The sequence below is a fragment of the Eucyclogobius newberryi genome, unplaced genomic scaffold, assembly GCF_026437365.1.
Source record: "Eucyclogobius newberryi isolate DKJ021-1_F unplaced genomic scaffold, fEucNew1.0.hap1 SCAF_14, whole genome shotgun sequence".
NCBI classification, from domain to species: domain Eukaryota; kingdom Metazoa; phylum Chordata; class Actinopteri; order Gobiiformes; family Gobiidae; genus Eucyclogobius; species Eucyclogobius newberryi.
The window spans coordinates 618,380-645,487 of record NW_027315768.1 but is presented as its reverse complement, the minus strand read 5'-3'; the positions used below and the strand labels follow the sequence as shown (position 1 = coordinate 645,487).

The following is a 27,108-nucleotide window of genomic DNA, read 5'->3' as shown; positions in this document are numbered from 1 at the left end:
ACACCATCACAGAGTGCATCACGGACTACATCAACTTCTGTTTTGAGAACATTGTTCCCTCCCGGACGGTGCAGTGTTTTCCAAACAACAAGCCATGGATTAACCGTGAACTGAAGGCTCTGCTGAAGGAGAGGAAGAGAGCCTTCAGGTCAGGGAACAAGGAGGAGTCCAGTCCAGTTTGTGGTTCAGATGAACACCAGGTCCTTGTATGAGTCACTCTCTCAATGTCCGTCCCTGAATGTTCACTGGTGAGGGGGGCGTGGCCTCTGTGGAAGTCCACCACCATCTGGATCTCTTGTGGCTTGTGTTTTCCAAACAACAAGCCATGGATTAACCGTGAACTGAAGGCTCTGCTGAAGGAGAAGAAGAGAGCCTTCAGGTCAGGGAACAAGGAGGAGCTGAGGACTGTGCAAAAGGAGCTGAGGAGGAAGATCAGGCAGGCTGAGGCCGGCTACAAGAGGAGGATGGAGGAGCAGCTGCAGCAAAAGAACATTCAGGGAGTTTGGAGGAGCCTGAAAACCATCTCGGGCTTCAAAATCCCCCCTGCCCAGACAGAGGGGGATCTGCAGTGGGTGATGATTTAAATGCTCACCTCTTGAGGTTTGATCGGTCACCCGCCCCTCCCCTTGCACAGCTGCATGCTCCCTCTTTCACAGCTGGACAATGCCCTGCATCTGTTCCTCTTCGCTTCTCTGCCCCGGACCATCAGCTCCCCACTTCGCCTGGACTCACCCATCCCCCCAGCACATGGTCCCCCTGCCAACCACTGACTGTCACAGCAGCACAGGTGAGGAGTGAGCTGAAGAGGATTAAAGTGAGGAAGGCAGCAGGACCTAATGGCATCAGCCCCAGGCTCCTTAAGTCCTGCGCAGATGAACTGTGTGGAGTTATGGGGCATGTCTTCAACATGAGCCTGAAGCTGAGGGTGGTAGACCTCCTGTCTGGTACCTGTGCCTAAGACACCGCACCCCAAAGACCTCAACAGCTTCAGGCCAGTGGCTCTCACGTCCCACCTGATGAAGACACTGGAGCGGCTAGTCCTGGACCACCTCCGCTCCACCGTGCGCTCAGCCATGGACCCGCTGCAGTCTGCATATCGGCCTGGCATCGGAGTGGAGGACGCCGTCATCTCCTGCTGCACCGCTCTTTCTCTCACCTGGAAAAGCCTGGCAGCTCTGTGAGGATTCTGTTCTTCGATCTTTCCAGCGCCTTCAACACCATCTGCTCCTGAGGGACAAGCTGGAGACGGCTGGTGTGGAGTACGACCTGCAGAGTGGATCCTGGACTACCTCACAGACCGACCCCAGTTTGTGAGAGCCAGGAACTGTGTGTCTGACACTCGGACCTGCAGTGTGGGGGCGCCCCAGGGCACTGTCCTCGCGCCCTTTCTCTTCACCCTTTACACTGCAGACTTCAGACACGACACGGACAGCTGTGTCCTGCAGAAGTTCTCTGATGACTCTGCCATCATCGGACTCATCACGGACGACGACGATGCGGAGTACAGAGGACTGGAGCAGGACTTTGTGGACTGGTGTCAACGGAACCACCTCCTCATCAACGCGGGGAAGACCAAGGAGATGGTGGTGGATTTACGCAGACGCCACCCCACTGCCCCCTCACCAGTGAACATCCAGGGACGGGACATTGAGAGAGTGACTCATACAAGTGCCTGGGTGTTCATCTGAACCACAAACTGGACTGGACTCATAACACAGACGCACTGTACAGGAAGAGCCAGAGTCGGCTCTACCTCCTGAGGAGACTCAGGTCTTTTGGAGTGACAGGGCCACTCCTGAAGACCTTCTACGACTCTGTGGTGGCATCAGCTCCTGTAGGTGTGGCCTTCCTATAAGTGATCTGTTCTTCTGGATCTACCTCTGTATCTACCTGCGTTGCACCAAAGAAATTTCCCCATGTGGGACAATAAAGGATTCTCTTATCTTATCCTATCTTAAACTCAAGCAACTTTTCAAGTTGAAGGATATTAATTATATTAATATCGCCATTAGGATAAATATGCTCATATACTTCTATATACTGCGACTGATATTAATTGATTATGATTAGACTAAAGAAATGATAAATCATTTCTCATGTGCCTGTGTGAGAGAGCGGGAGGGCTGGTTGTGCAAGAAATCGATTCAACAGCCTCTGCGGCCGCACCAGGTTCGAGGTCCAGGGCCAAGGACCCCTGGGGACATCCTGGGGAATCGTACGGGCGACACAAACGCCCGTCCCATCCTATCCTGTCCATCCTGTGGAGTCGTACGAGTGGTCTTGAGGGACGTGCCGGACCACGAGAGGGCTCCATGACCTGGACTTCGTCCACACACACATTGCACTATTATATTCTGTGACTATTTAAGCCTGAGTTCTTGGGATATCTGTGGTCCTTTTGTCTGACTGCCATTAAAGGCACACGTAGAAGTGTGATGTCAGCGAGCTCAAGGCCCAGGCGAGCTCAAGGCCCAGGCGAGCTCAAGGCCCAGGCGCGCCTGTATTAGAACTCCTCTGTTAGGTTGAAATAAACTATTCTGGACTAATTTGGAAGATTCTTGGTCATCTCTCTCTGAACACGTCCTACAAGGGTGTTAAGAAACCCTTCGAAGTCCAGGACAGTCTCCACATCTGTGGAGCAGCACGACGGCCTTTTCATCTGGGGAACGCCTCAGAGCCAATGAGAACGCCTCAGAGCCAAGGAGATTGCCTCAGAGCCAAGGAGAACACCTCAGAGCCAAGGAGAATGCCTCAGAGCCAAGGAGAACGCCTCAGAGCCAAGGAGAACGCCTAAGAGCCAAGGAGAACGCCTCAGAGCCAAGGAGAACGCAGATCGCAGAACCTGATGCAGTCCTTCTTTTGCCAGACACCGTTAGAGCCGAGCTCCAGAGCAGCCCTGCTCTGGCCAGCGTGTGGACTGAGCTGCAGCGTGACCCCTGAGTGAAGCCTGAGTGAAGCCTGAGTGAAGCCTGGAGGCGACACAGACACACAGGCCCTCAGACTCCACACGGGCCCTCAGACTCCACACAGGCCCTCAGACTCCACACAGGCCCTCAAACTCCACACAGGCCCTCAAACTCCACACAGGCCCTCAAACTCCACACAGGCCCTCAGACTCCACACAGGCCCTCAGACTCCACACGGGCCCTCAGACTCCACACAGGCCCTCAGACTCCACACGGGCCCTCAGACTCCACACAGGCCCTCAAACTCCACACAGGCCCTCAAACTCCACACAGGCCCTCAGACTCCACAAGGGCCCTCAGACTCCACACGCGTCCCTGTACTTTGACAAATGTCCCAGCGTCCCTGTCCTTAGACAAATGTCCCAGTGTCCCAGCATCCCTGTCCTTTGAAAAATGTCCCAGTGTCCCTGTCCTTAGACAAATATCCCAGCGTCCCTGTCCATAGACAAATGTCCCAGCGTCCCTGTCCTTAAACAAATGTCCCAGCGTCCCTTGTCCTCAGGCAAATGTCCCAGCGTCCCTGTCCTTAGACAAATGTCCCAGCGTCCCTGTCCATAGACAAATGTCCCAGCGTCCCTGTCCTTAAACAAATGTCCCAGAGTCCCCTGTCCTTAGACAAATGTCCCAGCGTCCCTGTCCTTAGACAAATGTCCCAGTGTCCCAGCGTCCCTGTCCTTAGACAAATGTCCCAGAGTACCTGTCCTTAGACAAATGTCCAAGCATCCCTGTCCTTAGACAAATGTCCCAGCGTCCCTGTCCTTAGACAAATGTCCCAGAGTCCCCTGTCCTTAGACAAATGTCCCAGAGTACCTGTCCTTAGACAAATGTCCCAGAGTCCCCTGTCCTTAGACAAATGTCCCAGCGTCCCTGTCCTTAGACAAATGTCCCAGAGTACCTGTCCTTAGACGAATGTCCCAGAGTCCCCTGTCCTTAGACAAATGTCCCAGAGTACCTGTCCTTAGACAAATGTCCTAGAGTCCCCTGTCCTTAGACAAATGTCCAAGCGTCCCTGTCCTTGGACAAATGTCCCAGTGTCCCTGTCGTTAGACAAATATCCCAGCGTCCCTGTCCTTAGACAAATGTCCCAACGTCCCTGTCCTTAGACAAATGTCCCAGAGTCCCCTGTCCTTAGACAAATGTCCCAGAGTACCTGTCCTTAGACAAATGTCCCAGGGTCCCCTGTCCTTAGACAAATGTCCCAGCGTCCCTGTCCTTAGACAAATGTCAGAGAGTCCCCTGTCCTTAGACAAATGTCCCAGCGTCCCTGTCCTTAGACAAATGTCCCAGCGTCCCTGTCCTTAGACAAATGTCCCAGCTTCCCTGTCCTTAGGCAAATGTCCCAGAGTACCTGTCCTTAGACAAATGTCCCAGAGTACCTGTCTTTAGACAAATGTCCCAGAGTCCCCTGTCCTTAGACAGATTTCCCAGCGTCCCTGTCCTTAGACAAATGTCCCAGCGTCCCTGTCCTTAGACAAATGTCCCAGTGTCCCAGCGTCCCTGTCCTTAGACAAATGTCCCAGAGTCCCCTGTCCTTAGACAAATGTCCCAGCGTCCCTGTCCTTAGAAAAATGTCCCAGCGTCCCTGTCCTTAGACAAATGTCCCAGTTTCCCGCGTCCCTGTCCTTAGACAAATGTCCAAGTGTCCCAGTATCCCTGTCCTTAGACAAATGTCCCAGCGTCCCTGTCCTTGGACAAATGTCCCAGAGTCCCCTACAAATGTCCCAGCATCCCTGTCCTTTGACAAATGTCCCCACGTCCCTGTCCTTAGACAAATGTCCCAGTGTCCCCTGTCCTTAGACAAATGTCCCAGCGACCCTGTCCTTAGACAAATGTCCCAGAGTCCCCTGTCCTTAGACAAATGTCCCAGCGTCCCTGTCGTTAGACAAATGTCCCAGCGTCCCTGTCCTTAGACAAATGTCCCCACGTCCCTGTCCTTAGACAAATGTTCCAGAGTCCCCTGTCCTTAGACAAATGTTCCAGCGTCCCTGTTCTTAGACAAATGTCCCAGCGTCCCTGTCCTTAGACAAATGTCCCAGAGTCCCTGTCCTTAGACAAATGTCCCAGAGTCCCCTGTCCTTAGACAAATGTCCCAGCGTCCCCTGTCCTTAGACAAATGTCCCAGCGTCCCTGTCCTTAGACAAATGTCCCAGAGTCCCCTGTCCTTAGACAAATGTCCCAGCGTCCCTGTCGTTAGACAAATGTCCCAGCGTCCCTGTCCTTAGACTAATGTCCCCACGTCCCTGTCCTTAGACAAATGTCCCAGAGTCCCTTATCGTTAGACAAATGTCCCAGTGTCCCTGTCCTTAGACAAATGTCCCATAGTCCCCTGTCCTTAGACAAATGTCCCAGCGTCCCTCTCCTTAGACAAATGTCCACGTGTCCCAGCGTCCCTGTCCTTAGACAAATGTCCCAGAGTCCCCTGTCCTTAGACAAATGTCCCAGCTTCCCTCTCCTTAGACAAATGTCCCAGTGTCCCAGCGTCCCTGTCCTTAGACAAATGTCCCAGCATCCCTGTCCTTAGACAAATGTCCCAGCGTCCCTGTCCTTAGACAAATGTCCCAGCTTCCCTGTCCTTAGACAAATGTCCCAGCATCCCTGTCCTTAGACAAATGTCCCAGCGTCCTTGTCCTTAGACAAATGTCAGAGAGTCCCCTGTCCTTAGACAAATGTCCCAGCGTCCCTGTCCTTAGACAAATGTCCAAGCATCCCTTTCCTTAGACAAATGTCCCAGCGTCCCTGTCCTTAGACAAATGTCCCAGCATCCCTGTCCTTAGACAAATGTCCCAGCGTCCCTGTCCTTAGACAAATGTCCCAGCGTCCCTGTCCTTAGACAAATGTCAAAGAGTCCCCTGTCCTTAGACAAATGTCCCAGCGTCCCTGTCCTTAGACAAATGTCCAGGCATCCCTTTCCTTAGACAAATGTCCCAGCGTCCCTGTCCTTAGACAAATGTCCCAGCATCCCTGTCCTTAGACAAATGTCCCAGCGTCCCTGTCCTTAGACAAATGTCCCAGCATCCCTGTCCTTAGACAAATGTCCCAGCGTCCCTGTCCTTAGACAAATGTCCCAGCGTCCCTGTCCTTAGACAAATATCCCATTGTCCCTGTCGTTAGACAAATGTCCCAGCGTCCCTGTCCTTAGACAAATGTCCCAGCGTCCCTGTCCTTAGGCAAATGTCCCAGCGTCCCTGTCCTTAGACAAATGTCAGAGTCCCCTTTCCTTAGAAAAATGTCCCAGCGTCCCTGTCCTTGGACAAATGTCCCAGAGTACCTGTCCTTAGACGAATATCCCAGAGTCCCCTGTCCTTAGACAAATGTCCCAGAGTACCTGTCCTTAGACAAATGTCCTAGAGTCCCCTGTCCTTAGACAAATGTCCCAGCGTCCCTGTCCTTAGGCAAATGTCCCAGCGTCCCTATCCTTAGACAAATGTTCCAGAGTCCCCTGTCCTTAGACAAATGTCCCAGCGTCCCTGTCCTTAGACAAATGTCAGAGAGTCCCCTGTCCTTAGACAAATGTCCCAGCGTCCCTGTCCTTAGACAAATGTCCTAGCATCCCTTTCCTTAGAAATATGTCCCAGCGTCCCTGTCCTTAGACAAATGTCCCAGCGTCCCTTGTCCTTAGGCATATGTCCCATTGTCCCTGTCCTTAGACAAATGTTCCAGCGTCCCTGTCCTTGGACAAATGTCCCAGAGTCCCCTGTCCTTAGACAAATGTCCCAGCATCCCTGTCCTTAGACAAATGTGCCAGTGTCCCAGCGTCCCTGTCCTTAGACAATGTCCCAGATTCCCCTGTCCTTAGACAAATGTCCCAGAGTACCTGTCCTTAGACAAATGTCCCAGAGTCCCCTCTCCTTAGACAAATGTCCCAGAGTCCCCTGTCCTTAGACAAATGTCCCAGCATCCCTGGCCTTAGACAAATGTCCCAGCGTCCCTGTCCTTAGACAAATGTCCCAGCGTCCCTGTCCTTAGACAAATGTCCCAGCATCCCTGTCCTTAGACAAATGTCCCAGAGTCCCCTGTCCTTAGACAAATGTCCCAGCGTCCCTCTCCTTAGACAAATGTCCCAGTGTCCCAGCGTCCCTGTCCTTCGACAAATATCCCAGCATCCCTGTCCTTAGACAAATGTCCCAGTATCCCTGTCCTTAGACAAATGTCCCAGCGTCCCTGTCCTTAGACAAATTTCCCAGAGTCCCCTGTCCTTAGACAAATGTCCCAGAGTCCCCTGTCCTTAGACAAATTTCCCAGAGTATCTGTCCTTAGACAAATGTCCCAGAGTCCCCTGTCCTTAGACAAATGTCCCAGCATCCCTGTCCTTAGACAAATGTCCCCACGTCCCTGTCCTTAGACTAATGTCCCAGAGTCCCCTGTCCTTAGACAAATGTCCCAGAGTCCCCTGTCCTTAGACAAATGTCCAAGCATCCCTTTCCTTAGACAAATGTCCCAGCGTCCCTGTCCTAAGACAAATGTCCCAGTGTCCCTGTCCTTAGACAAATATCCCAGTGTCCCTGTCGTTAGACAAATGTCCCAGTGTCCCTGTCCTTAGACAAATGTCCCAGCGTCCCTGTCCTTAGGCAAATGTCCCAGCGTCCCTGTCCTTAGACAAATGTCCCAGCGTCCCTGTCCTTAGGCAAATGTCCCAGCGTCCCTGTCCTTAGACAAATGTCAGAGAGTCCCCTGTCCTTAGACAAATGTCCCAGCGTCCCTGTCCTTAGACAAATGTCCAAGCATCCCTTTCCTTAGAAAAACGTTCCAGCGTCCCTGTCCTTAGACAAATGTCCCAGCGTCCCTTGTCCTTAGGCATATGTCCCATTGTCCCTGTCCTTAGACAAATGTCCCAGCGTCCCTGTCCTTAGACAAATGTCCCAGAGTCCCCTGTCCTTAGACAAATGTCCCAGAGTACCTGTCCTTAGACAAATGTCCCAGAGTCCCCTCTCCTTAGACAAATGTCAGAGAGTCCCCTGTCCTTAGACAAATGTCCCAGCGTCCCTGTCCTTAGACAAATGTCCAAGCATCCCTTTCCTTAGAAAAATGTCCCAGCGTCCCTGTCCTTAGACAAATGTCCCAGCGTCCCTTGTCCTTAGGCATATGTCCCATTGTCCCTGTCCTTAGACAAATGTCCCAGCGTCCCTGTCCTTAGACAAATGTCCCAGAGTCCCCTGTCCTTAGACAAATGTCCCAGAGTACCTGTCCTTAGACAAATGTCCCAGAGTCCCCTCTCCTTAGACAAATGTCCCAGAGTCCCCTGTCCTAAGACAAATGTCCCACTGTCCCAGCATCCCTGTCCTTAGACAAATGTCCCAGCGTCCTTGTCCTTAGACAAATGTCCCAGAGTCCCTGTCCTTAGACAAATGTCCCAGAGTCCCCTGTCCTTAGACAAATGTTCCAGAGTCCCCTGTCCTTAGACAAATGTCCCAGCGTCCCTCTCCTTAGACAAATGTCCCAGTGTCCCAGCGTCCCTGTCCTTAGACAAATGTCCCAGCGTCCCTGTCCTTAGACAAATGTCCCAGCATCCCTGTCCTTAGACAAATGTCCCAGTGTCCCAGCATCCCTGTCCTTAGACAAATGTTCCAGCGTCCCTGTCCTTAGACAAATGTCCCAGCGTCCCTGTCCTTAGACAAATGTTCCAGCGTCCCTGTCATTAGACGAATGTCCCAGAGTCCCCTGTCCTTAGACAAATGTCCCAGCGTCCCTGTCCTTAGACAAATGTCCCAGCATCCCTGTCCTTAGACAAATGTCCCAGAGTCCCCTGTCCTTAGACAAATGTCCCAGCGTCCCTCTCCTTAGACAAATGTCCCAGTGTCCCAGCGTCCCTGTCCGTAGACAAATGTCCCAGCATCCCTGTCCTTAGACAAATGTCCCAGCGTCCCTGTCCTTAGACAAATGTCCCAGCGTCCCTGTCCTTAGACAAATGTCCCCGCGTCCCTGTCCTTAGACAAATATCCCAGAGTACCTGTCCTTAGACGAATGTCCCAGAATCCCCTGTCCTTAGACAAATGTCAGAGAGTCCCCTGTCCTTAGACAAATGTCCCAGCATCCCTCTCCTTAGACAAATGTCCCAGTGTCTCTGTCCTTAGACAAATGTCCCATAGTCCCCTGTCCTTAGACAAATGTCGCAGCGTCCCTCTCCTTAGACAAATGTCCCAGTGTCCCAGCGTCCCTGTCCATAGTCAAATGTCCTATAGTCCCCTGTCCTTAGACAAATGTCCTAGCGTCCCTCTCCTTAGACAAATGTCCCAGTGTCCCAGCGTCCCTGTCCTTAGACAAATGTCCCAGCGTCCCTGTCCTTAGACAAATGTCCCAGCATCCCTGTCCTTAGACAAATGTCCCAGCGTCCCTGTCCTTAGACAAATGTCAGAGAGTCCCCTGTCCTTAGACAAATGTCCCAGCGTCCCTGTCCTTAGACAAATGTCCAAGCATCCCTTTCCTTAGACAAATGTCCCAGCGTCCCTGTCCTCAGACAAATGTCCCAGCATCCCTGTCCTTAGACAAATGTCCCAGCGTCCCTGTCCTTAGACCAATGTCCCAGCGTCCCTTTTCTTAGACAAATATTCCAGTGTCCCTGTCGTTAGACAAATGTCCCAGCGTCCCTGTCCTTAGACAAATGTCCCAGCGTCCCTGTCCTTAGACAAATATCCCAGTGTCCCTGTCGTTAGACAAATGTCCCAGCGTCCCTGTCCTTAGACAAATGTCCCAGCGTCCCTGTCCTTAGACAAATGTCCCAGCGTCCCTGTCCTTAGACAAATGTCCCAGAGTACCTGTCCTTAGACGACTGTCCCAGAGTCCCCTGTCCTTAGACAAACGTCCCAGAGTACCTGTCCTTAGACAAATGTCCCAGAGTCCCCTGTCCTTAGACAAATGTCCCAGAGTCCCCTGTCCTTAGACAAATGTCCCAGCGTCCCTGTCCTTAGGCAAATGTCCCAGCGTCCCTGTCCTTAGACAGATGTCAGAGAGTCCCCTGTCCTTAGACAAATGTCCCAGCGTCCCTGTCCTTAGACAAATGTCCCTGTCCTAAGACAAATGTCCCAGCGTCCCTGTCCTTAGACAAATATCCCAGTGTCCCTTTCGTTAGACAAATGTCCCAGTGTCCCTATCCTTAGACAAATGTCCCAGCGTCCCTGTCCTTAGGCAAATGTCCCAGCGTCCCTGTCCTTAGACAAATGTCCCAGCGTCCCTGGTCTTAGGCAAATGTTCCAGAGTCCCCTGTCCTTAGACAAATGTCCCAGCGTCCCTCTCCTTAGACAAATGTCCCAGTGTCCCAGCGTCCCTGTCCGTAGACAAATGTCCCAGCATCCCTGTCCTTAGACAAATGTCCCAGCGTCCCTGTCCTTAGACAAATGTCCCAGCGTCCCTGTCCTTAGACAAATGTCCCCGCGTCCCTGTCCTTAGACAAATATCCCAGAGTACCTGTCCTTAGACGAATGTCCCAGAATCCCCTGTCCTTAGACAAATGTCAGAGAGTCCCCTGTCCTTAGACAAATGTCCCAGCGTCCCTGTCCTTAGACAAATGTCCAAGCATCCCTTTCCTTAGACAAATGTCCCAGCATCCCTCTCCTTAGACAAATGTCCCAGTGTCTCTGTCCTTAGACAAATGTCCCATAGTCCCCTGTCCTTAGACAAATGTCCCAGCGTCCCTCTCCTTAGACAAATGTCCCAGTGTCCCAGCGTCCCTGTCCATAGACAAATGTCCCAGAGTCCCCTGTCCTTAGACAAATGTCCTAGCGTCCCTCTCCTTAGACAAATGTCCCAGTGTCCCAGCGTCCCTGTCCTTAGACAAATGTCCCAGCGTCCCTGTCCTTAGACAAATGTCCCAGCATCCCTGTCCTTGGACAAATGTCCCAGCATCCCTGTCCTTAGACAAATGTCAGAGAGTCCCCTGTCCTTAGACAAATGTCCCAGCGTCCCTGTCCTTAGACAAATGTCCAAGCATCCCTTTCCTTAGACAAATGTCCCAGCGTCCCTGTCCTTAGACAAATGTCCCAGCATCCCTGTCCTTAGACAAATGTCCCAGCGTCCCTGTCCTTAGACAAATGTCCCAGCGTCCCTGTTCTTAGACAAATATTCCAGTGTCCCTGTCGTTAGACAAATGTCCCAGCGTCCCTGTCCTTAGACAAATGTCCCAGCGTCCCTGTCCTTAGACAAATATCCCAGTGTCCCTGTCGTTAGGCAAATGTCCCAGCGTCCCTGTCCTTAGACAAATGTCCCAGCGTCCCTGTCCTTAGACAAATGTCCCAGCGTCCCTGTCCTTAGACAAATGTCCCAGAGTACCTGTCCTTAGACGACTGTCCCAGAGTCCCCTGTCCTTAGACAAACGTCCCAGAGTACCTGTCCTTAGACAAATGTCCCAGAGTCCCCTGTCCTTAGACAAATGTCCCAGAGTCCCCTGTCCTTAGACAAATGTCCCAGCGTCCCTGTCCTTAGGCAAATGTCCCAGCGTCCCTGTCCTTAGACAGATGTCAGAGAGTCCCCTGTCCTTAGACAAATGTCCCAGCGTCCCTGTCCTTAGACAAATGTCCCTGTCCTAAGACAAATGTCCCAGCATCCCTGTCCTTAGACAAATATCCCAGTGTCCCTTTCGTTAGACAAATGTCCCAGTGTCCCTGTCCTTAGACAAATGTCCCAGCGTCCCTGTCCTTAGGCAAATGTCCCAGCGTCCCTGTCCTTAGACAAATGTCCCAGCGTCCCTGTTCTTAGGCAAATGTCCCAGCGTCCCTGTCCTTAGACAAATGTCAGAGAGTCCCCTGTCCTTAGACAAATGTCCCAGCGTCCCTGTCCTTAGACAAATGTCCAAGCATCCCTTTCCTTAGAAAAATGTCCCAGCGTCCCTGTCCTTAGACAAATGTCCCAGCGTCCCTTGTCCTTAGGCATATGTCCCATTGTCCCTGTCCTTAGACAAATGTCCCAGCGTCCCTGTCCTTAGACAAATGTCCCAGAGTCCCCTGTCCTTAGACAAATGTCCCAGAGTACCTGTCCTTAGACAAATGTCCCAGAGTCCCCTCTCCTTAGACAAATGTCCCAGTGTCCCAGCATCCCTGTCCTTAGACAAATGTCCCAGCGTCCCTGTCCTTAGACAAATGTCCCAGCGTCCCTGTCCTTAGACAAATATCCCAGTGTCCCTGTCGTTAGACAAATGTCCCAGCGTCCCTGTCCTTAGACAAATGTCCCAGCGTCCCTGTCCTTAGACAAATTTCCCCGCGTCCCTGTCCTTAGACAAATGTCCCAGAGTACCTGTCCTTAGACGAATGTCCCAGAGTCCCCTGTCCTTTGACAAATGTCCCAGAGTACCTGTCCTTAGACAAATGTCCCAGAGTCCCCTGTCCTTAGACAAATGTCCCAGCGTCCCTGTCCTTAGGCAAATGTCCCAGCGTCCCTGTCCTTAGACAAATGTCAGAGAGTCCCCTGTCCTTAGACAAATGACCCAGCGTCCCTTTCCTTAGACAAATGTCCCAGCATACCTCTCCTTAGACAAATGTCCCAGTGTCCCTGTCCTTAGACAAATGTCCCAGAGTCCCCTGTCCTTAGACAAATGTCCCAGCGTCCCTCTCCTTAGACAAATGTCCCTGTGTCCCAGCGTCCCTGTCCTTAGACAAATGTCCAAGAGTCCCCTGTCCTTAGACAAATGTCCAAGCTCCCCTCTCCTTAGACAAATGTCCCAGTGTCCCAGCATCCCTGTCCTTAGACAAATGTCCCAGCGTCCCTGTCCTTAGACAAATGTCCCAGCGTCCCTGTCCTTAGACAAATGTCCCAGCATCCCTGTCCTTAGACAAATGTCCCAGAGTCCCCTGCCCTTAGACAAATGTCCCAGCGTCCCTCTCCTAGACAAATGTCCCAGTGTCCCAGCGTCCCTGTCCTTAGACAAATGTCCCAGCATCCCTGTCCTTAGACAAATGTCCCAGCGTCCAGTCCTTAGACAAATGTCCCAGCGTCCCTGTCCTTAGACAAATGTCCCAGCGTCCCTGTCCTTAGACAAATGTCCCCGCGTCCCTGTCCTTAGACAAACGTCCCAGAGTACCTGTCCTTAGACGAATGTCCCAGAGTCCCCTGTCCTTAGACAAATGTCAGAGAGTCCCCTGTCCTTAGACAAATGTCCCAGCGTCCCTGTCCTTAGACAAATGTCCAAGCATCCCTTTCCTTAGACAAATGTCCCAGCATCCCTCTCCTTAGACAAATGTCCCAGTGTCTCTGTCCTTAGACAAATGTCCCATAGTCCCCTCTCCTTAGACAAATGTCCCAGTGTCCCAGCGTCCCTGTCCTTAGACAAATGTCCCAGCGTCCCCTGTCCTTAGACAAATGTCCCAGAGTACCTGTCCTTAGACAAATGTCCCAGAGTCCTCTCTCCTTAGACAAATGTCCCAGTGTCCCAGCATCCCTGTCCTTAGACAAATGTCCCAGCGTCCCTGTCCTTAGACAAATGTCCCAGCGTCCCTGTCCTTAGACAAATATCCCAGTGTCCCTGTCGTTAGACAAATGTCCCAGCGTCCCTGTCCTTAGACAAATGTCCCAGCGTCCCTGTCCTTAGACAAATTTCCCCGCGTCCCTGTCCTTAGACAAATGTCCCAGAGTACCTGTCCTTAGACGAATGTCCCAGAGTCCCCTGTCCTTTGACAAATGTCCCAGAGTACCTGTCCTTAGACAAATGTCCCAGAGTCCCCTGTCCTTAGACAAATGTCCCAGCGTCCCTGTCCTTAGGCAAATGTCCCAGCGTCCCTGTCCTTAGACAAATGTCAGAGAGTCCCCTGTCCTTAGACAAATGACCCAGCGTCCCTTTCCTTAGACAAATGTCCCAGCATACCTCTCCTTAGACAAATGTCCCAGTGTCCCTGTCCTTAGACAAATGTCCCAGAGTCCCCTGTCCTTAGACAAATGTCCCAGCGTCCCTCTCCTTAGACAAATGTCCCTGTGTCCCAGCGTCCCTGTCCTTAGACAAATGTCCAAGAGTCCCCTGTCCTTAGACAAATGTCCAAGCTCCCCTCTCCTTAGACAAATGTCAGAGAGTTCCCTGTCCTTAGACAAATGTCCCAGCGTCCCTGTCCTTAGACAAATGTCCAAGCATCCCTTTCCTTAGACAAATGTCCCAGCGTCCCTGTCCTTAGACAAATGTCCCAGTGTCTCTGTCCTTAGACAAATGTCCCATAGTCCCCTCTCCTTAGACAAATGTCCCAGTGTCCCAGCGTCCCTGTCCTTAGACAAATGTCCCAGAGTCCCCTGTCCTTAGACAAATGTCCCAGCGTCCCTCTCCTTAGACAAATGTCCCAGTGTCCCAGCGTCCCTGTCCTTAGACAAATGTCCCAGCATCCCTGTCCTTAGACAAATGTCCCAGCGTCCCTGTCCTTAGACAAATGTCCCAGCATCCCTGTCCTTAGACAAATGTCCCAGCGTCCCTGTCCTTAGACAAATGTCAGAGAGTCCCCTGTCCTTAGACAAATGTCCCAGCGTCCCTGTCCTTAGACAAATGTCCAAGCATCCCTTTCCTTAGACAAATGTCCCAGCGTCCCTGTCCTTAGACAAATGTCCCAGCATCCCTGTCCTTAGACAAATGTCCCAGCGTCCCTGTCCTTAGACAAATGTCCAAGCATCCCTTTCCTTAGACAAATGTCCCAGCGTCCCTGTCCTTAGACAAATGTCCCAGCATCCCTGTCCTTAGACAAATGTCCCAGCGTCACTGTCCTTAGACAAATGTCCCAGCGTCCCTGTCCTTAGACAAATATCCCAGTGTCCCTGTCGTTAGACAAATGTCCCAGCGTCCCTGTCCTTAGACAAACGTCCCAGAGTACCTGTCCTTAGACAAATGTCCCAGAGTCCCCTGTCCTTAGACAAATGTCCCAGAGTCCCCTGTCCTTAGACAAATGTCCCAGCGTCCCTGTCCTTAGGCAAATGTCCCAGCGTCCCTGTCCTTAGACAAATGTCCCAGTGTCCCAGCGTCCCTGTCCTTAGACAAATGTCCCAGCATCCCTGTCCTTAGACAAATGTCCCAGCGTCCCTGTCCTTAGACAAATGTCCCAGCATCCCTGTCCTTAGACAAATGTCCCAGCGTCCCTGTCCTTAGGCAAATGTCCCAGCGTCCCTGTCCTTAGACAAATGTCAGAGAGTCCTCTGTCCCTAGACAAATGTCCCAGCGTCGCTGTCCTTAGACAAATGTCCAAGCATCCCTTTCCTTAGAAAAATGTCCCAGCGTCCCTGTCCTTAGACAAATGTCCCAGAGTCCCCCGTCCTTAGACAAATGTCCCAGCGTCCCTGTCCTTAGGCAAATGTCCCAGCGTCCCTGTCCTTAGACAAATGTCCCAGAGTCCCTCTCCTTAGACAAATGTCCCAGTGTCCCAGCGTCCCTGTCCTTAGACAAATGTCCCAGCATCCCTGTCCTTAGACAAATGTCCCAGCGTCCCTGTCCTTAGACAAATGTCCCAGCATCCCTGTCCTTAGACAAATGTCCCAGCGTCCCTGTCCTTAGACAAATGTCCCAGCGTCCCTGTCCTTAGACAAATATCCCAGTGTCCCTGTCGTTAGACAAATGTCCCAGCGTCCCTGTCCTTAGACAAATGTCCCAGAGTACCTGTCCTTAGACAAATGTCCCAGAGTCCCCCGTCCTTAGACAAATGTCCCAGCGTCCCTGTCCTTAGGCAAATGTCCCAGCGTCCCTGTCCTTAGACAAATGTCAGAGAGTCCCCTTTCCTTAGAAAAATGTCCCAGCGTCCCTGTCCTTAGACAAATGTCCCAGTGTCCCTTGTCCTTAGACAAATGTCCCATTGTCCCTGTCCTTAGACAAATGTCCCAGCGTCCCTGTCCTTAGACAAATGTCCCAGAGTCCCCTGTCCTTAGACAAATGTTCCAGAGTCCCCTGTCCTTAGACAAATGTCCCAGCGTCCCTCTCCTTAGACAAATGTCCCAGTGTCCCAGCGTCCCTGTCCTTAGACAAATGTCCCAGCGTCCCTGTCCTTAGACAAATGTCCCAGCATCCCTGTCCTTAGACAAATGTCCCAGTGTCTCTGTCCTTAGACAAATGTCCCATAGTCCCCTCTCCTTAGACAAATGTCCCAGTGTCCCAGCGTCCCTGTCCTTAGACAAATGTCCCAGAGTCCCCTGTCCTTAGACAAATGTCCCAGCGTCCCTCTCCTTAGACAAATGTCCCAGTGTCCCAGCGTCCCTGTCCTTAGACAAATGTCCCAGCATCCCTGTCCTTAGACAAATGTCCCAGCGTCCCTGTCCTTAGACAAATGTCCCAGCATCCCTGTCCTTAGACAAATGTCCCAGCGTCCCTGTCCTTAGACAAATGTCAGATTCCCCTGTCCTTAGACAAATGTCCCAGCGTCCCTGTCCTTAGACAAATGTCCAAGCATCCCTTTCCTTAGACAAATGTCCCAGCGTCCCTGTCCTTAGACAAATGTCCCAGCATCCCTGTCCTTAGACAAATGTCCCAGCGTCCCTGTCCTTAGACAAATGTCCAAGCATCCCTTTCCTTAGACAAATGTCCCAGCGTCCCTGTCCTTAGACAAATGTCCCAGCATCCCTGTCCTTAGACAAATGTCCCAGCGTCACTGTCCTTAGACAAATGTCCCAGCGTCCCTGTCCTTAGACAAATATCCCAGTGTCCCTGTCGTTAGACAAATGTCCCAGCGTCCCTGTCCTTAGACAAACGTCCCAGAGTACCTGTCCTTAGACAAATGTCCCAGAGTCCCCTGTCCTTAGACAAATGTCCCAGAGTCCCCTGTCCTTAGACAAATGTCCCAGCGTCCCTGTCCTTAGACAAATGTCCCAGTGTCCCAGCGTCCCTGTCCTTAGACAAATGTCCCAGCATCCCTGTCCTTAGACAAATGTCCCAGCGTCCCTGTCCTTAGACAAATGTCCCAGCATCCCTGTCCTTAGACAAATGTCCCAGCGTCCCTGTCCTTAGGCAAATGTCCCAGCGTCCCTGTCCTTAGACAAATGTCAGAGAGTCCTCTGTCCCTAGACAAATGTCCCAGCGTCCCTGTCCTTAGACAAATGTCAGAGAGTCCCCTGTCCTTAGACAAATGTCCCAGCGTCCCTGTCCTTAGACAAATGTCCAAGCATCCCTTTCCTTAGACAAATGTCCCAGCATCCCTCTCCTTAGACAAATGTCCCAGTGTCTCTGTCCTTAGACAAATGTCCCATAGTCCCCTCTCCTTAGACAAATGTCCCAGTGTCCCAGCGTCCCTGTCCTTAGACAAATGTCCCAGAGTCCCCTGTCCTTAGACAAATGTCCCAGCGTCCCTCTCCTTAGACAAATGTCCCAGTGTCCCAGCGTCCCTGTCCTTAGACAAATGTCCCAGCATCCCTGTCCTTAGACAAATGTCCCAGCGTCCCTGTCCTTAGACAAATGTCCCAGCATCCCTGTCCTTAGACAAATGTCCCAGCGTCCCTGTCCTTAGACAAATGTCAGAGAGTCCCCTGTCCTTAGACAAATGTCCCAGCGTCCCTGTCCTTAGACAAATGTCCAAGCATCCCTTTCCTTAGACAAATGTCCCAGCGTCCCTGTCCTTAGACAAATGTCCCAGCATCCCTGTCCTTAGACAAATGTCCCAGCGTCCCTGTCCTTAGACAAATGTCCAAGCATCCCTTTCCTTAGACAAATGTCCCAGCGTCCCTGTCCTTAGACAAATGTCCCAGCATCCCTGTCCTTAGACAAATGTCCCAGCGTCACTGTCCTTAGACAAATGTCCCAGCGTCCCTGTCCTTAGACAAATATCCCAGTGTCCCTGTCGTTAGACAAATGTCCCAGCGTCCCTGTCCTTAGACAAACGTCCCAGAGTACCTGTCCTTAGACAAATGTCCCAGAGTCCCCTGTCCTTAGACAAATGTCCCAGAGTCCCCTGTCCTTAGACAAATGTCCCAGCGTCCCTGTCCTTAGGCAAATGTCCCAGCGTCCCTTTCCTTAGACAAATGTCCCAGTGTCCCAGCGTCCCTGTCCTTAGACAAATGTCCCAGCATCCCTGTCCTTAGACAAATGTCCCAGCGTCCCTGTCCTTAGACAAATGTCCCAGCATCCCTGTCCTTAGACAAATGTCCCAGCGTCCCTGTCCTTAGGCAAATGTCCCAGCGTCCCTGTCCTTAGACAAATGTCAGAGAGTCCTCTGTCCCTAGACAAATGTCCCAGCGTCCCTGTCCTTAGACAAATGTCCCAGCGTCCCTGTCCTTAGACAAATGTCCCAGAGTCCCTCTCCTTAGACAAATGTCCCAGTGTCCCAGCGTCCCTGTCCTTAGACAAATGTCCCAGCATCCCTGTCCTTAGACAAATGTCCCAGCGTCCCTGTCCTTAGACAAATGTCCCAGCATCCCTGTCCTTAGACAAATGTCCCAGCGTCCCTGTCCTTAGACAAATGTCCCAGCGTCCCTGTCCTTAGACAAATATCCCAGTGTCCCTGTCGTTAGACAAATGTCCCAGCGTCCCTGTCCTTAGACAAATGTCCCAGAGTACCTGTCCTTAGACAAATGTCCCAGAGTCCCCCGTCCTTAGACAAATATCCCAGCGTCCCTGTCCTTAGGCAAATGTCCCAGCGTCCCTGTCCTTAGACAAATGTCAGAGAGTCCCCTTTCCTTAGAAAAATGTCCCAGCGTCCCTGTCCTTAGACAAATGTCCCAGTGTCCCTTGTCCTTAGACAAATGTCCCATTGTCCCTGTCCTTAGACAAATGTCCCAGCATCCCTGTCCTTAGACAAATGTCCCACTGTCCCAGCGTCCCTGTCCTTAGACAAATGTCCCAGCGTCCCTGTCCTTAGACAAATGTCCCAGAGTCCCCTGTCCTTAGACAAATGTTCCAGAGTCCCCTGTCCTTAGACAAATGTCCCAGCGTCCCTCTCCTTAGACAAATGTCCCAGTGTCCCAGCGTCCCTGTCCTTAGACAAATGTCCCAGCGTCCCTGTCCTTAGACAAATGTCCCAGCATCCCTGTCCTTAGACAAATGTCCCAGTGTCTCTGTCCTTAGACAAATGTCCCATAGTCCCCTCTCCTTAGACAAATGTCCCAGTGTCCCAGCGTCCCTGTCCTTAGACAAATGTCCCAGCATCCCTGTCCTTAGACAAATGTCCCAGCGTCCCTGTCCTTAGACAAATGTCCCAGCATCCCTGTCCTTAGACAAATGTCCCAGCGTCCCTGTCCTTAGACAAATGTCAGAGAGTCCCCTGTCCTTAGACAAATGTCCCAGCGTCCCTGTCCTTAGACAAATGTCCAAGCATCCCTTTCCTTAGACAAATGTCCCAGCGTCCCTGTCCTTAGACAAATGTCCCAGCATCCCTGTCCTTAGACAAATGTCCCAGCGTCCCTGTCCTTAGACAAATGTCCAAGCATCCCTTTCCTTAGACAAATGTCCCAGCGTCCCTGTCCTTAGACAAATGTCCCAGCATCCCTGTCCTTAGACAAATGTCCCAGCGTCACTGTCCTTAGACAAATGTCCCAGCGTCCCTGTCCTTAGACAAATATCCCAGTGTCCCTGTCGTTAGACAAATGTCCCAGCGTCCCTGTCCTTAGACAAACGTCCCAGAGTACCTGTCCTTAGACAAATGTCCCAGAGTCCCCTGTCCTTAGACAAATGTCCCAGAGTCCCCTGTCCTTAGACAAATGTCCCAGCGTCCCTGTCCTTAGGCAAATGTCCCAGCGTCCCTGTCCTTAGACAAATGTCCCAGTGTCCCAGCGTCCCTGTCCTTAGACAAATGTCCCAGCATCCCTGTCCTTAGACAAATGTCCCAGCGTCCCTGTCCTTAGACAAATGTCCCAGCATCCCTGTCCTTAGACAAATGTCCCAGCGTCCCTGTCCTTAGGCAAATGTCCCAGCGTCCCTGTCCTTAGACAAATGTCAGAGAGTCCTCTGTCCCTAGACAAATGTCCCAGCGTCCCTGTCCTTAGACAAATGTCCCAGCGTCCCTGTCCTTAGACAAATGTCCCAGAGTCCCTCTCCTTAGACAAATGTCCCAGTGTCCCAGCGTCCCTGTCCTTAGACAAATGTCCCAGCATCCCTGTCCTTAGACAAATGTCCCAGCGTCCCTGTCCTTAGACAAATGTCCCAGCATCCCTGTCCTTAGACAAATGTCCCAGCGTCCCTGTCCTTAGACAAATGTCCCAGCGTCCCTGTCCTTAGACAAATATCCCAGTGTCCCCGTCGTTAGACAAATGTCCCAGCGTCCCTGTCCTTAGACAAATGTCCCAGAGTACCTGTCCTTAGACAAATGTCCCAGAGTCCCCCGTCCTTAGACAAATGTCCCAGCGTCCCTGTCCTTAGGCAAATGTCCCAGCGTCCCTGTCCTTAGACAAATGTCAGAGAGTCCCCTTTCCTTAGAAAAATGTCCCAGCGTCCCTGTCCTTAGACAAATGTCCCAGTGTCCCTTGTCCTTAGACAAATGTCCCATTGTCCCTGTCCTTAGACAAATGTCCCAGCATCCCTGTCCTTAGACAAATGTCCCACTGTCCCAGCGTCCCTGTCCTTAGACAAATGTCCCAGCGTCCCTGTCCTTAGACAAATGTCCCAGAGTCCCCTGTCCTTAGACAAATGTTCCAGAGTCCCCTGTCCTTAGACAAATGTCCCAGCGTCCCTCTCCTTAGACAAATGTCCCAGTGTCCCAGCGTCCCTGTCCTTAGACAAATGTCCCAGCGTCCCTGTCCTTAGACAAATGTTCCAGCGTCCCTGTCCTTAGACAAATGTCCCAGCGTCCCTCTCCTTAGACAAATGTCCCAGTGTCCCAGCGTCCCTGTCCTTAGACGAATGTCCCAGAGTCCCCTGTCCTTAGACAAATGTTCCAGCGTCCCTGTCCTTAGATGTGGATGTGTTCTTTTCTTTGCATGTGTTTGTTGGAGTCGTCTTCTGTCAAATGTCCCCGTGTCCTTGTGTCTTGTGCGCGTGACATTGAGACGAGGCAAAGCCACCAGACGACTCCTGTTTGTACTTTTAAACACATCGGTTCCACTGTGAAGTAATATGGAAGTGTCTAACAAATATTTCATAGTATTGTTTAAATGTTATGATTTGAGCTGATATTGAATCAGAATCAGAGTTTATTGCCATTTTCAGTGAACAGAATTCACAAACTAAATATATTAAAAACTGCATGTATACAATTTTGAATGTACTGATAAATAAAATAGACTGTCTGAATATATACACAATTTACAGTTGGTCACAGAGATCAGTCACATCAGACCAGGCCCTGTTTGCAGGGCCGGCCCAAGCCTTCAGGGGGCCCTAAGCGAAAACATATTTGGGGGCCCCTCACCACGTCATCAGAATCAGTTTTATTGCCATTGTCAGTAAACAATTCACATATGGAACTTTCTTCAACACAAACAAAGCACCACAACTCCAGAGCGTCTGTTTGCCAGTTAGTTTATTCTCAGCACCTCACAAGCTCAAATATTGATAACTTAAATCCCACAATGCAACTTGGTATTCCGCTGACATCACCTCTACTCCCTGTACAAATAACACACCTCCCAGATATGTTTTTGGGCGTTAAGGGTCGACAGCCACATTAGCAGTTTAAATGAATGAACTTCTGCTGCATTTTAATGTGGTCCAGCCGCTAAAGTAAGAGTAAAATGTTGAGGTTGTAATGCTATAAAATGATGATGTGATGAAACTGTGCCAGGAGAAAATGACTAAAGCCAGTTATTAATACATTAGTGTACTTAATTACTCAATACAATATTGGCTATGAAAAATAATTATGGTCAAATTGATTGATTTTAACTGAAAATGTAAAAGTAATAGTTATCCTTACTAATTTATCTTTTACAGCTCCCAACTGTTCCTTCTTGCCAAAGTGACAAAACAAGTTATATTAAATTAAACAAATGGCATAAGCATTGCTTGATTAACAATTAACACTGATAAAACAAACATGTTATTCCCAGAGAATGAACAGAACGAGAAGTGAAGGTCCAAACCTCGCTCTAGTGAAGAGACTTTGCCACTTTTGTATAAAAATATATAGTATTATTCTATAACAGACTTATCATAATATGTCTGGTTATTTTTCACTATCAATTTATTATAATTTATAACAAATAGTCTAATGATGTTTTTTAATAAATGTTTTATTGCTCTATTAAAAGTTAATTACAATATAAATGTTTGTTCTGATCAGAACATCACACACTGGACTCCTGCATGAAACAATGCTGCGATGTGATTGGCTGATGGACCTGACACACATAAACCTTTACGTTCCTCTCATTGCACTTTAAGAAGTCAAAGTCAAACAGACACGAGTCACGATTGATCTGACACATGGTGATGTGAGAGAGAGGGACATAAACTCAAACCCGGGGCATAGAGGCCCCTCCCCGGCCTCACCTGCAGCTAACACTACGTTAAACTTATTATCTTTCATTCAGACACATATTATTATGCGCGGGGCAGAGCTCTCGTCGCCTCCAGCCTGAGCGAACTAACGTGACAGAATCGTGTTGTTTCAAACAGCAGCATTAACCGTCTCTTTGTAATAGAGATTTCAAAACCTGGAGAGTGTTGTTGAGTTTGCAGTTTCTTTACATCGTCAAGAAGTTTCTTCTTTCGTTTTTCGGCATCGGGGGGATATATTCCTCTGGACATGAGGACCACGTTCTGTTGTGTTTATGTTTTGCTCTCGTTCTGCTCGCGCACATTGAAGTTGCCCAATCAGCTCAGGTTTAGTGTCTCGGTTGCCAGATTGTCATTACAAATAAATGCGGTTTGTGCGTTATATGTTACCGCTGTGTGCGCTGCCGCGCCAGCACTAGTGGCGCACGCTGCGCTTGCACTTCTCATAAGACGGGTTGCCAGATTGGGGGCCCTATTAAAGCCTCGGGGCCCTACGCGGCTGCTTAGTTCGCTTATAGGCTGGGCCGGCCCTGCCTGTTTGTAATAATAATAAGAATAATAACTTTTATTTATATAGCGCTTTTCAGTGACCCAAAGACGCTGAACATAATAAAAAAGGGGGGGTATTTACAGACAGGGGGGACAACACGTACAGAACACATTAATATACAGATAAAATGAACAAGACAGAAGAAGTAGAGAGAAAAAGATGGGGATGTAACAGGGGGTAGAAGAGGAGGCAATGGGGTAGAGGAGGCTAGGGGTAGGGGAGGTCATAGGCTTGGGTGAAGAGGTATGTTTTTAGGCGGGATTTGAATGTTGTGAGTGAGGGAGAGTGGGACGGGGGGGGAGGGAGTTCCAGAGTCGGGGTGCGATCGTGTTTCCCCTGAGCGCCGTTGTCTGTGCGGAGCAGATTGAACCGTGCAGTCTGGGACTCGCTGAGCTATGTCTCTGTGTTTCGTCTCATCAGCAACGCCAGTTCAACAGTCTTGTTGTTGAGTGAGCCGCATTTCAGAAGGCGCACAAGAGCCCGCTTTTCTTGTCTGCGGCTCACTCTTTTGGCCAAAAAAAAGACCAATTCTGCAGCAGATACTAAAATACTGGGAATATATCCATAGGAGTTGTTGTTCTGATGTTTAAGAGCTCTCACGGGTGTAAGAACACACTGACACACAATTTACACACAAAAACAACAAAAGCAAAGCGCACCAAACACCAGGGCAGATAGAAGGCGTGTCCCACATGTGCAGAGAGCGTTACACGTGTGACTCTCATGTGCACTAGAGCACACTGCTCCATGACAGGACTTGTGTTTGCTTCCTGATAGGCTTCATCGACTTCATCGTGGAGCCCACCTTCAGCATCCTGGTGGACACTATGGAGAAGGTGATTGGTCCACTGATCGAGGAGGACCAGAAATCCAGAGAGTCTGGCAACAGGCGGTCCAGGTAAAAACACATCACAATGCGGGCGGCATTAGCTCAGTGGTAGAGTGCTCGTCTTCTGATCTAAAGGTCGGTGGTTCGACTCCCCGCTCGGTCAAGGTTGGTGGTGCGATCGCAGCTGCCATGTGAATACTGCCGTTGCCTTGGGCATGTGAATGGGTGACCTTGACGGTAGAAAAGCGCTATATAAATGTGACCATTTACCATTTACAATAGTGTGAGTGTGAGTTGGGCTTCTCTGTGCTGCTTGCAGTCTCACTGGAAGCGGGACAGTGACAGTGGAGTCGGTCCAGAGGCACAGCAGCGGTCGCCATGGACATGAGGATGTTCAGACAGATTTCTCCCTGACGGCCATTGACCTGCCTGCGCTGCGACAGCGTCTCAGCGGAGTTATCGTCAGCAACAAGGAGCGCTGGAAGGAGCTGGCGCTGCATGGTACATGAACACGCACACTTCTGTCCTGAACTTTAAAGATCCCATATTATGCTATTTTTCCTGTTTCATAGTCTAAGGCATATTTGATCATATATCATAATAGTATTAAAATAATAATAATAGTGGTAAAATATCACCCATAAGTTGGACCCGCTCACAAATTTGAGATTCGCTAAGAACGATCTGCCTCCCTCGACTAACCCGTGACCTAGTCTCAGCGTAAGCATGCGTTCCCCTCCCACCCCGTGACGTAGCCTAGCGTGGAGATGGTGGGGGGGTTACAGGTACAGAGCACTCACTAGGCTGACTCATGCTTGTGAGTAGCCCCAGTTCGTCTGCTCATCCGAAGGGAAGGATAGAGACTGTTCTCTTGAGCATAAATCAATCGAAAAAACACTTTGAGGTACCAATAGCACTGAAAGAAGGTTAAAAGTCAATTTTGCATGATATGGGCCTTTTTACCCTTACAATGAACTCTATCTGTGCTGTGTACCAGAGGTGGCCAATAAGGAACAGGAGAAGAAAGAAGAGGCGGAGCCAAAAGTCAGCACAAAGAGTGAGTCACAGGACTCTCCCAGCTACACTGCAGACCAATCACAGAGCTTTGAGGAAAACCCCCCTGAGACTGAAACCGACCATGCCAAGTGGAACGGTGAGCTGTGTGCCAATGAGAGCATAGGAAATGTTTGACCATAGTTTTACCTGCGTCTACTGGCAGTTAGTGAATAAAAGTTGTGGAAATAATGTTGAAAAATTCATTCTAAAAAGGAATCTCTCATTGTCAATAACACAAAATTCCATTCAAAATGCCAGAGTAGTTTACACACCAGGAGCACAATCTTCTGACCATTTAAACCTTTCTTTTATCAAAAATATAGGTATTGTCGGTTATTTTTGATCAAATAATAAGTATTGTATAAATTTACAGGCTCCGGTCCTTTTTTACAATATGGTTTCTTGGTGACATTTATAGCAGAGGTCGGCAAACTTTTATAAAAATGCATTCCTCTGAGTGCCAGTGTGTGCCAGACACAGAAACAATTCATTTGCCACGTTACAGTTTTTATATCAAGAGACGTTCATTCATTCATAATGCAATTCAAAATGTTATCAAATTATCACACAAATTCTTCTAAGGCTGAGCAAAATAATAGGTCTGTTTGCCGTAACCCGACCGACCTGGTATAAAACTAGCCGACTGAAAAAAAATATCAGCATTTTGTTAAAAAAAACGGCAAATTCTTTCATTTTTCAAATATTTCGCCGACTCACCGAGTGGTCTTTACTAAAGCGCCGTGTAAAATAATTTTATAGCGCTGGTAAACCTATCTTTCATTCCAAGGGACAAATAACACGCACACGTGTCTTCTTTTTCAGTCCTCCATCTGCTTCTGTATTACACAGATCATGCAGGAGGGAACCTACATTGTCTTTTACTTGTTGATTTGTCTCTGTCAGCGCCACTGCCCTCGCCACCGCTCACATTGTTCTGCGTCATGGTGTGGCTTCATTTAAATTTGACTTGCGCATTACATTCTGGTATTGAAACACCCCCAGCAGCGTCATCACAACAAACATGGCGGCACCCGTGTCCCCCGCATGTTCCCCCTGCTCGCCTTCGCTACCAAAATAAAGGAAAACGGCGTACAAAAGGTCGATTGAAATATCTTAAAATCTGGAGATTTAGTCGGGTTGATCGAGACGTTTTCCGTCTTATTTGGGGTAGCCTAATTTGTTCTGGACTGGCATCCATCCATCTTCTTCTGCTTATCCGGGGCCGTGTCGCGAGGGCAGCAGTCTAAGCAGGGAATCCACCACTTCCTCCTCCCCAGACACTTCCTCCAACTCCTCCGGGGGGATCCCGAGGCGTTCCCAGGCCAGCCGAGAGACATAATCCCTCCAGCGTGTCCCGGGTCTTCCCCGGGGCCTCTTCCCGGTGGGACATGCCTGAAACACCTCCCGAGGGAGGCACCCAGGAGGCATCCGGAACAGATAACCGAGCCACCTTAGCTGGAGGAGCAGCGGCTCTACTCCGAGCTCCTCCCGTGTGACTGAGCGCCTCACTCTATCTCTAAGGGAGCGCCCAGCCACCCGGCGGAGGAAACTCATTTTGACCGCTTGTATCCGCGATCTTGTCCTTTCGGTCACTATCCAAAGCTCATGACCATAGGTGAGGTCAGGAAAGTAGATTGACCGGTAAAAGACCCCGAGATACTTGAACTCCTCCACTTGGGGTAAGGACTCCCCACCCACCTGGAGAGGGCAAACACCCTCCACCTACCTGGAGAGGGCAAGACACCTTTCTCCGGTTGAGAACCATGGCCTCGGATTTGGAGCTGATTCTCATCCCAGCCGCTTCACACTCGGCTGCAAACCGTCCCAGTGCATGTTGCAGGTCCGGGTTTGATGGAGCCATCAGGACAACATCGTCTGCAAACAGCAGACATGGAATCCTCTGGTCCCCAAACCGGACACCCTCTGACCCCTGACCACACCCTCTGACCCCTGACTGTGCCTAGAAATTCTGTCCATAAAAATTATGAACAGAACCGGTGACAAAGGGCAGCCCTGGCGGAGTCCAACATGCACTGGGAACAGGTCTGACTTACTGCCGGCAATTCGAACACAGCTCCTGCTCCGGTCATACAGGGACCGGACAGCCCTGAGCAAAGGGCCCCGGACCCCGTACTCCCGGTGCTGATATATTACCTTCTGAAATAATTGGAAGCTGCAGTAACAACTGGCGTGTCCTGTTGCCACAGTAACAGATGAACAAACCCTCCAGCTCAGCTGCCGTTAGAACTCATTTCCACATCAAGTGTAATGAGTTTGCATTATTCTTTAATGACAAAGTTCAGGGCATTAAAAATGCTATAAATCCCACAATGCAAGAAATTACCCTAAAACCACCAAGACACTTAGAGCTGACTCACTTTGCACCAGTAACTGACAAAACTGTCCATGAGAT

The 27,108-nt window shown here is 50.3% G+C and overlaps 1 protein-coding gene across 2 annotated transcripts in view; it reads left to right on the top strand.

Annotated features, from left to right (window-relative positions):
• The window catches only part of LOC140359293 (dual specificity calcium/calmodulin-dependent 3',5'-cyclic nucleotide phosphodiesterase 1A-like), a 268,008-nt gene that overhangs the window by 155,471 nt on the left and 85,429 nt on the right, over positions 1-27,108 (top strand). Inside the window, exons 13-15 of one of the 2 annotated variants that reach the window (XM_072444154.1) lie at positions 23,588-23,708; positions 23,959-24,140; positions 24,637-24,696. In XM_072444154.1, coding sequence (XP_072300255.1) covers positions 23,588-23,708; positions 23,959-24,140; positions 24,637-24,696 — 363 coding nt within the window. Of the gene's footprint in view, positions 1-23,587; positions 23,709-23,958; positions 24,141-24,636; positions 24,793-27,108 lie in introns of both variants that reach the window. The other variant, XM_072444153.1, reaches the window with a different exon arrangement.